Below are 10,585 nucleotides of genomic sequence, written 5' to 3'. Positions count from 1 at the left end.
AAAAAAAAAGTCTACTCCAATAAACACACTGGAATAACAAAGCAAACAGCCTTACTGCTGATTTTCAGAAAAAGTCTGAGTGGTCTGCAAAAAAGGTCAATTAGTCACAACATTGCCTTTATCCAAAGCCTAATTCAGAGACCCTAACTCTCTTCAACTGATGAAAGATGAGAGAGGTGAGGAAACTGCACAAGAAAAGTCTGAAACTACAAGTTGGTTCAGGAGGTTTAATGAAAGCAGCCACCTTCATAATGTAAAAGTACAAGATGATGCAGCGAGTGCTGACGTAGAAGCTGCAGCAAGTTTTATGCAGAAGATTTAGCTAAGATCACTGATGAGGTGGCTACATTAACTAAGCAAGACCTTCAATGGAGACGAGACAGCCTTCTATTTGAAGATGCCATCTAGGACTTTCATAGCTAGAGAGGTCAACACCTGGTTTCAAAGCTTCAAAAGACAGGGTGACTCTCCTGTCAGGGGCTAATGCTGCTGGTGACTTTAAGGTGAAGCCAATGCTTATTTATCCTTCCAAAAATCCTGAGGCCCTTAAGAATTATGTAAAATCTGTTCTGCTCATGCTCTATAAATGGAACAAAAGCTGGATGACAGCTTATCTGTTCACATCACGGTTTACTGAGTATTTTAAGCCCACTGTCAAGACCTACTGCTCAGAAAAATTCTTTTAAAAATATTACTGCTCATTGGCAATGTACCCGGTCACCCAGGAGGTCTGATGAAGATGTACAAGGAGATTAATGTTCTTTTCATGCCTGCTGATACAACACCCATTCTGCAGCCCATGATCAAGGGGTAGTTTTCCTTTTTAAGTCTTCTTATTTAAGAAATACATTTTGTAAGGCTCTATAGCGAGGCTATAGCTGCCACAGAGAGCGATTCCTCTGATGGGTCTGGATGAAGTAAATTTAAAACCTGATGGAAAGGATCCACCATTCTAGACATCATTAAGAATGTTCATACTTCATGGGATGAGGTCAAAATAACAACATGAACAGGAGTTTAGAAGAACTGTATTCCAACCCTCATGCATGACTTCAAGGGGTCCAACACATCAGTGGAGGAAGTAGCTGTAGACGGGATGGCAACAGCAAGAGAACTAGAATTATAAGTGGAGCCTGCAGATGTGACTGAATTGCTCCAATCTTATGATCAAACTTGAACAAATGAGGAGTTGCTTCTTATGGATGAGCTTGAGATACAATCTGCTTCTGGTAAACACACTGGGAACATTGTTGAAATGACAACAGAGGATTTAGAATATTAATATTACAAAATCTTAGTTGATAAAGCACCAGTAGAGGTTTCAGAGGAGTGACTCCAATTTAGAAATAAGTTCTAAAGTGGGTAAAACGCTATGAAACAGCATTGCATGCTACCGAGAAATCTTTTGTGAAAGAACAATCAATGAGGCAAACTTCATTGTCTTAACTGCCACAGCCACACCAATCTTCAGCAACCACCATCCATTGAGAGTATTTCCGTCATCGAGGAAAGACCCTCCCTTCACCAGCAGAAAAGATTTGGGTTCACTGAAGGTTCAGATGATCTTTAGCATTTTTTAACCAATGAAGCATTTTTAAATTAAGGTATGTATACTGTTTTCAAACACTACTGCACACTTAGACTACAGTACAGTGTAAACGTAACTTTTATAGGCACTGGGAGATCAAAAAATCTGAGTGACTTGCTTTACTGTGGTGGTCTAGAACTAAACTTGCAGTATCCCCAAGGTATGCCTGTATATCTTCCAATAAAATACCGATAGATTTTAGGGCAAGAAAATACCTGAAAAGGTGACAAATCCCGAAAACATCACAAGGATGTTCAGGGCATGTGCTAGGATACTCAACCGTGAGTCAAGATCAAGTCCATCTAAGCTGGAGGCCTCACTCCTTGAGATGACTTCTGAAGGGAGGGCAGATGAACACAGCTAACTGCCTGATGGCCTCCCGAGACTCCAGCTTCTTGCTCTTCCAATCCAACTTGTACAGGAATACCATGGCGGTTTTTCCAAAATACTACTTTGGTCATGCTACTATCTGCTCCTTCTTTACTGGTTTCCAATTTCTTTTAGTTGAAATGAAATGTGGCTAGCAGCACAGTGATAGGACAGAAAACGGGCAGGGTGTTCATCAAGTCTGCTGCTCCTGCCAGAAGGGAAGGAGAAACGCGGTCCCCAGCACTTGTAGCACATCAGTGTGCACAGCACGTCAGCACTCACAGCTGGCTACTATCACTCATGCTGTCCCCCACTCTGTGTGGCCTTTGTGCAGTCCAGCCTTGCCAAATCCCACCTCCCACAGACCCATACCAATTGCAAACAACCCCTCAGTCCTGTTCTGTCCTCATTTAGGGTCATCTGAAACCACTAACATGCTAGAGTCCGATTTTCAATACATAGTAACTTTCCTTCTAACTTGAAACTCCTAAAAAGTCCCACTTACTGTATAAAATGCCTTCTATGCAGGCATTTCAATTGGGATTTAAAAAATCAAATCATGAACCACTTCCACTTCCAGAAACAAATCAATAGCAATTCTCTCCTTTCTCATTTAAAGCCATCTTCTAGGGGAGCGGCAGCTCTGATGATAGCTTAATGATCAGACCAGTAGAAGTCTAAAATATAGCTTGGGCCTTTTAGACTCGTGATGGCATGCAAGATACGCTCAACCGACGAAGCCGTCTAGCTTAGAACAGTGCAATTCATCGAAGAGCCAAACGATCCTGGTGTGCTACACTCTAGGTGCAATTTGGCCATTGCTCTCTTCACATGTCCAGCCCATCTCTTCCAATTGTCTGGGGCCATCTAATTTTTCATTTGTACACGATGACTGAAGTTCAGACAAATAGGCAATATAAAAATACAGTTCTAAGCCACAGCCAGTACCACCATCATGATGACTTGTGATCAAAATTTACACCCCACTTTGGGACTAGCAGGATGTCTAAGACAGGTAACCAGTCTCCACTGAAGGAAAAAGTAATAAAATCCATAGTTTATGCACATGCTCACTAGTGTATCAAACACGATCACATGTGTATAACACCCTCCAGTCCCATTTCTAGTAATAGTACCAATGTTCAGAGATGAATAGCCTCAAAATACTGGTCTTGTTTGACTCCTTTGCTTTTCTTCTCTATCCAACTCAGGAAATCTTACTAAATTTTCCTTTCGCCAGGCTTCCATGAAACCACGGTTAAGATGACAGATCACTTAGGAAAGCCCATCACAGGTTAGCTCTGTGATCTTAGCGGTTTAGTTTTCTCATCTGTGAGAGGAGATACAATACTCATAAAGTCATTGTGAGGATTAAATGAGTTACAACATGTTATTATAAGGATTAAAGTTACACGCACCTGCACGTGTTCAACACTCAGTAATGTTACTACCTCCCAGATTTCATTAGTTTTCATTAAGCTCTCCTTCACCTCTGTTCCGCACTACAGTAACATTAGCACTTAAAAGTTTGCCTAGTAGTGTATTTATTTGTGTCTGCTCCTTCCATTACAGTGTAGATTTCTAGAAGGTAGAGATTTAACATATTTATTTTAACTTTACCTTTCACAGAACTTCATGTAAATCAATAATGTTTATCAAATGGATTGTCCTTAATGACCACTTGTGCCTCAACATCACCAACAACCATGTAAGGGGATTCCTACGGTAACAGTGAGGCTCTGCGACCTGACTTCCTCACACCCACTGCTGAAGAACCACAGGCCTTCACAGATTCGCTGTGCTTCTGGCTTCTCTTCTGAACACAGGAACTTCACTTCAGAACATCTCTGCACCACGTTCGCCCCCTATCGTGCGCATCTCTTAACACATCCTGCTCACGGATGGTTCACTGAACGTTCTAGTATTATCATGCCTTCACGGTCACACTAGAGTGGCCAAATTAAAAAAAAAAAAAGGCATGCAAGTATTCTATAAGCCAAAAATTCCCCTAGAAATCTGAGGTAAACACTTCAAACAGAGATGGCTACTTAGTAACAAATAGGCAATGAGAATGTTTACACATGCTCATCACAGAAGTTTACACTGAGGAAGACCCTATGTACAGTGCGTCTTCTCTTGGCACTACACAGTTGTGCAAGAAAGGAAGCTTAGACATATACAGAGATACAGGTATTTGTGTGTGTAAACACACACACAACCTAACATGTGTCAGAAAAACTCCAAGTTTTCAGATTTTATTTTGAGACAGTCTGTGTCGCCCAGACTGCAGTGCAGTGCTGTGATCACAGCTCACTGCAGCCTTGAGGATCAAGCAATCCTCCCACCTCAGCCTCCTGAGCAGCTGGACTACAGGCACATGCCACCACGCCTGGCTAATTTTTTTGTATTTTTGGTAGAGACAAGCATTCGCCATGTTGCCCAGACTGGTCTCAACTCCTGGGCTCGAGGAATCTGTCTGTCTCGGCATATCCCAAAATACCGATTTCTGGGGTGAGCCACAGCGCCCAGCCTTTTCACAGGTTTTCATGATCACTTTGAAACAGGAACTATGACATTATCAGTTAATCTATGCTGATGATATACTCACTTGTAGCTTCCCATTCTGATTTACTTAAGGTTCCCTAAAATTACAAAAGAGAAAAAGAAAACTTTAGATTCAATATGGAAGTAAATATATGCTTATTTCTAAATAACCGGCATAGATGTCCAAAAGACCCTAACTTCATTGTAAATACACATTCAATTCACTCTTACATTGTGATCTGAGCATATAAAAGAAATCAGTGAGATTAACTTTGAAAGCCATCTTCTCACACTTTTATCCTCCTGCCAAATTCTCTAACTTGCAAATTCTCAACCAAAGACTGAATGTGTGTGAAGAGGGAACAGTGTGTGAGTGTGTGTGTGTGTGTGTGTGTAACTGGAAAATGCATCTATCTAGTATTCTTAATTTGGAAAATGAAAAAACAAAAAAGGCCTATCTTGAAACATTAAACAGCACTGGTGGAAAAAATACAATTTTCGTGTTTTTTTCAAAGGAATAACAAAATAAAGTATATATTACACAAAGGAAATACATTACATTTATGTAGGTATCAAAATATTAAAGATATGTGTTGCTTTGCACACACCATTAACTATAATAACAAGATCTAGTGGCAGTTCTGGTGATGTCATTTTTCCAGACATGATAAATGAAAACAATATTCTAAGATATTAGCAAAAATGTGCTATGAAAATATCTGTAATTTCTATTGATGACAAAGCCATAGTAGCAGCTAATATCATTGTGGTACTATTATAGTAATTATTTTTAAAAACGTTTACACAGAAATTAGTTTAAGTTAAGATGTAATTTTTCCCATTTAAATTCCTGGACCCCTGAATCCTATGTATGAAATGCTGTGATTCATTGGTGCCTACATTAGCAGGGAACTTGCACACCAAGCCTGTAATTTTTTCATTATCTTCACTGCCTTAGATATAGCACTCCATCTCAGTCCACTGAATTGAATTTTATCCCATATTCTGTGGTTATAACAAGTCAACATCACTTAGGGGAAACAACTGATTTATTTGTAAGTCAATGAGCCCAAGTATTGTAAGCAAGTGAAATAATTTCCTATGTCTCCATATAAGGTATGTTCTTTTTCTCATTCTCTATAAAATACTTTCAAAAATTGTAACTCACCAAAGGTAACTTTACTTGACTGTTCTTCATGTACTTGACTGCATGTTCATAGTCATCCACTCTCTCAGAGACAAGTTTAGAACTCTCATTTGCAGGGTATGGCTGGGGAAACAAATGAAAGTCCTAGTTACAGTAACACATTGAAATTTACAATTCAGAATTAAACACGCTAAATCACTGAAATAACGTAATTAGAATAATCTCTAAGTACTACTTCTGGAATACAAACTACATGTACTTTTGAAATACGAAAAAAAATAAAGGAAGAATCCTCTCTTAAACCAATTTTTTTTAAAAAATTATACTTTAAGTTCTAGGTTACATGTGCGAAATGTGCAGGTTTGTTACATAGGTATAGGTGTGCCATGTTGGTTTGCTGCATCCATCAACTCATCATTTACATTAGGTATTTCTCCTAACACTATCCCTCCCCTAGGCCCCCACCCCATGACAGGCCCCAGTGTGTGACGTTCCCTGCCCTGTGTCCATGTGATCTCATTGTTCGACTCCCACCTATAAGTGAGAACATGTGGTGTGTGGTTTTCCATCCTTGTGTTAGTTTGCTGAGAACGATGGTTTCCAGGCTCATCCACGTCCCTGCAAAGGACATGAACTCATCCTTTTATATGGCTGCGTAGTATTCCACGGTGTGTATGTGCCACATTTTCTTAATCCAGTCTATCACTGATGGACATTTGGGTTGGTTCCATGTCTCTGCTGTTGCGAATCAGTGCCACAAAAAACATACGTGTGCATGTGTCTTTATAGTAGCATGATTTATCATCTTTTGGGTATATACCCAGTAATGGGATCACTGTGTCAAATGGTATTTCTAGTTCTAGATCCTTGAGGAACCGCCACACTGTTTTCCACGATGGGTGAACTAGTTTACACTCCCACCAACAGTGTAAAAGCGTTCCTATTTCTCCACATCCTCTCCAGCACCTGTTGCTTCCTGAATTTTTAATGATTGCCATTCTAACTGGCATGAAATGGTATCTCATTGCGGTTTTGATTTGCATTTCTCTGGTGACCAGTGATGATGAGCATTTTTTCATGTGTCTGTTGGTTGCATAAATGTCTTCTTTTGAGAAGTGTCTGTTCATATCCTTTGTCCACTTTTTGATTTTTTTTTTTCTTGTAAATTTGTTTAAGTTCTTTGTAGATTCTGGGTATCAGCCCTCTGTCAGATGGATAGATGGCAAAAATTTTCTCCCATTCTGTAGGGTGCCTGTTCACTTTGATGATAGTTTCTTCTGCTGTGCAGAAGCACATCTAATTTAGTTTAATTAGATCCCATTTGTCTATTTTGGCTTTTGTTGTCATTGCTTTTGGTGGTTTTTTTTTTTTGAGACGAAGTCTCGCTGTTGCCCAGGCTGGAGTGCAGTGGCGTGAACTCAGCTCACTGCAAGCTCCACCTCCCGGGTTCACGCCATTCTCCTACCTTAGCCTCCTGAGCAGCTGGGACTGCAGGTGCCCATGATCATGCCTGGCTAATTTTTTATTTTTATTTTTTAGTAGAGACAGAGTTTCACCATGTTAGCCAGGATGGTCTCAATCTCTTGACCTCATGATCCGCTCACCTCGGCCTCCCAAAGTGCTGGGATTACAGGCGTGAGCCACTGTGCCCGGCCTGCTTTTGGTGTTTCAGCCATGAAGTCTTTGCCCATGCCTATGTCCCGAATGGTATTGCCTAGGATTTTTTCTAGGGTTGATATGGTTTTAGGTCTTACATGTCAATCTTTAATCCATCTTGAGTTAATTTTTGTGTAAGGTGTAAAGAAGGGATCCAGTTTCAGCTTTCTACATATGGCTAGCCAGTTTTCCCAGTACCATTTATTAAATAGGGAATCCTTTCCCCATTGCTTGTTTTTATCAGGTTTATCAAAGATCAGATGTAAACCAGCAATTCTTTTTTTTTTTTGAGACAGAGTCTTGCTCTGTCCCCTAGGCTGTATTGCAGTGGCAGGATCTCCACTCACTGCAACCTTGGCCTCCCGAGCTCAAGTGATCCTCTACCTCAGCCTCCTGGGTAGCTGGGACTACACGCACAAGCCACCATGCTGGCTAATTAAAAAAAATTTTTTTTGTAGGGACAAGGTCTCAGTACGTTGCCCAGGCTGCTCTTAAATTCCTGGTCTCAAAGAATTCTCCTACCTCAGTCTCCCGAAGTGCTGAGATCACAGGTGTGAACCACCACATCCAGTCTTATGGTCAACTTTTATCACAATCTTAGGATATTCACAGCTGGAAGAAGCTACATAATTTAATCACCACCAAGAACCATTTAGCAGCAAACACTTGCACCTTCTCTATTGTTAGCCAAAGGCTTTGTATATATAAATACAGAGCTTAAAGATGTCATAAAAAGAGCTAAATATTAAAATGATGGCGATTTAATAGCCATGAAAAGCATAAAGAGCAATAAAAAAGTCAAGTCAACAGAGAACCCTGTTTAATAATCTAGCCTCCAAATTACAGACATTTCCCATATTTACATAAGACTATGGAAAAGGGTCAGAAAAACATCCTGTGTTTTTAAGGGTATGCTGGCCAAATGTTTATCCAAATTACTTCAAGTGCTATTTTTAATCCATTTTAAGTGATACCCCTTTATAGTATCTGAATTTTGCCTTTTAATAGATGTAAATCAGGCCTGGCTCGGTAGCTCATGCTGTAACCCCAGCACTTTGGGAGGCCGAGGCAGGCAGATCACTTGAGCTCAGGCGTTTGAGACTAGCCTGGGCCAACACGTCAACATTCTGTCTCTACATAAAATACAAAAAGTAGCCAGGCATGCTGGCACGTGCCTGTAGTCCCAGCTACTCAGAAGGCTGAGGTTGCCTTCTGAGTATCACTTAGGCCGGGGTTGGGGGATGCTGGGGGGGGTGCTCGTTGGGGGGTAGAGGTTGCAGTGTGCCAAGATGGTGCCAGTGCACTCCAGCTTGGATGCCAGAGCGAGACTCTGTCTCCCCACTCTCCTACCAAAAAACAAACCAGATACATGTAAATCAAAACATAATAAATTACATGAACATTTAACAGAACCATCTACTCTACAAAGTTTGTATTTTTTAATAATTCATTTATAATTCTTTGTCTTACTTCAACAAACCAGCTAGAAAGGAAGCACTGTAAACTTACAACTCCCTAATAAACTTTTAAGAAAGAGTCTATGAATATCCGCTGTGCAATCTTCTTTGTCTCTTTTTCTAATAAGCATCCTGCCGCAAGTTCAGGCATCAGAAATTAACCTACTTATTTGCTGTTTTAAAAGCATTCGGCTATTTAGGACTGCTGTATCATTAGCACAAGCCACTTTACTTTGTATCACATCCCAGCACAGGGCTGTAAGAAAGAACACAGACTATCAATCAGGTTTTTGGAACTTTAATTCTACATGTTGTAGTCTTACCATATCACAAAGCTTCAGAACTTCATTTCTGAATGCCTGCCAAACTATTCTGTTGTACACTTGTTCTTTAACTTATCCTCCATGTGATTATCTGCTTATCCCTGGACACCCAGTCTCTTCTCTGCCGGTCATTTTGAAAGACCAACCAATACACGATTATACAGCTGCAAAACATTGTTATTTTTTAAAATTTATTTTTTGAGACGGAGTTTCAGTTTTGTCACCCAGGCTGGAGTGTAGCGACATGATCTTCGCTGACTGCAACCTCCACCTCCCGGGTTCAAGCGATTCTCCTGCCTCAGCCTCCCGAGTAGTTGGGATTACAGGCATGCACCACCACATCTGGTTAATTTTGTATTTTTAATAGAGATGGAGTTTTACCATGTCAGCCAGGCTGCTCTACAACTCCTGACCTCGGGTGATCTGCCCGCCTCGGCCTCCCAAAGTGCTGGGGTTACAGGCGTGACCCACCATGCTGGGCCCAAAACTTATTAAAACATACATATCTTAGTGTCTCCTCTAAAAGGAGTTACTTTTCCACAAGTGTCCCCAGAATATGTTTGCTGGCGGAAAAAAAAGAAAACAGGTGTCAGGACCTATAGGTGCATGGCCTACATCTTTTCATTCTTTCTTCTCTCTGTTCCAATGCTCCAGGAAAGCAGAAAAGTTGTAGTGGTTCTAGTGCTGAACCCAGATGAAAACTGGATGCTTCAGGAAAAGACTTTTTGTGGCAAATATCAAGAAACAGATCCATTTAAACCTCTGACCTGGTCAAAAGCAGTGGCATCTGACTACTCTTTCCACCTCTGGTCTGATCTCAAAGTCCTTCCAAACCGTCCCCCATTATGCCACCCAAGTACCGTCCTAACTCTTATCTGGTCATGTCCCTTCCTGCCCCCAGTCCTTTACACGCCCACCAGAGTGACTTGGTCAAGAAGTAGGAAAACCAAAGGATATTTCAAACTGCATGCTATTACTGCTTCTGTCCCCAGACAGCCATGGTAACAGGTCATATCCCCAAGTGCAGTACTGGGAGAGAAGGAAGACTGCTGAAGAACTCTGAAAGCCATTAGTACTAGTTCCTCAAACATCCCCTGTGCACTCAGGTTTCTCTGCCTGTCCTCTACCAGTCTTCTTCCTTCCCAAAATGCCCTATATATAATAACTGCACTTGGAATGCTTCTTCAATACTTCAGTCCAGTTCCCATCATGGACTGCATTATTCACTGAAATAACATGCCACAAAATTCTTGTTATCCCATACCCTACTATACCTAAGTACATTTTAACATAAATCACACAAGTGAATTCATCACCCATATGCTAAGAGAAAAGCTAAATAACTGACCACTGTCATGCAAAGCACCATCAAATAAAGGCGATATGCTAAAGGTATGCTGTGTGGCTGGGCGTGGTGGCTCAAGCCTGTAATCCCAGCACTTTGGGAGGCCGAGACGGGCGGATCACAAGGTCAGGAGATCGAGACCATCCTGGCTAACAC

The 10,585-nt window shown here is 41.0% G+C and overlaps 1 protein-coding gene across 2 annotated transcripts in view; it reads right to left on the bottom strand.

The window, feature by feature from the left end:
• RNMT (RNA (guanine-7-) methyltransferase) overlaps positions 1 to 10,585 on the bottom strand; it is a 33,884-nt gene that overhangs the window by 1,986 nt on the left and 21,313 nt on the right. For both annotated transcript variants that reach the window (XM_011936644.1, XM_011936645.1), the window contains 2 exons: positions 5,670 to 5,771; positions 4,566 to 4,599 (listed from right to left, as the gene is read on the bottom strand). In XM_011936644.1, coding sequence (XP_011792034.1) covers positions 4,566 to 4,599; positions 5,670 to 5,771 — 136 coding nt within the window. The remainder of the gene's footprint in view (positions 1 to 4,565; positions 4,600 to 5,669; positions 5,772 to 10,585) is intronic.

Source organism: Colobus angolensis, unplaced genomic scaffold (assembly GCF_000951035.1).
Source record: "Colobus angolensis palliatus isolate OR3802 unplaced genomic scaffold, Cang.pa_1.0 Scaffold155, whole genome shotgun sequence".
In the NCBI taxonomy this organism is placed as follows: Eukaryota; Metazoa; Chordata; class Mammalia; order Primates; family Cercopithecidae; genus Colobus; species Colobus angolensis.
The sequence above is the reverse complement of the archived record's forward strand: the minus strand, read 5'-3'. Positions and strand labels throughout refer to the sequence as shown.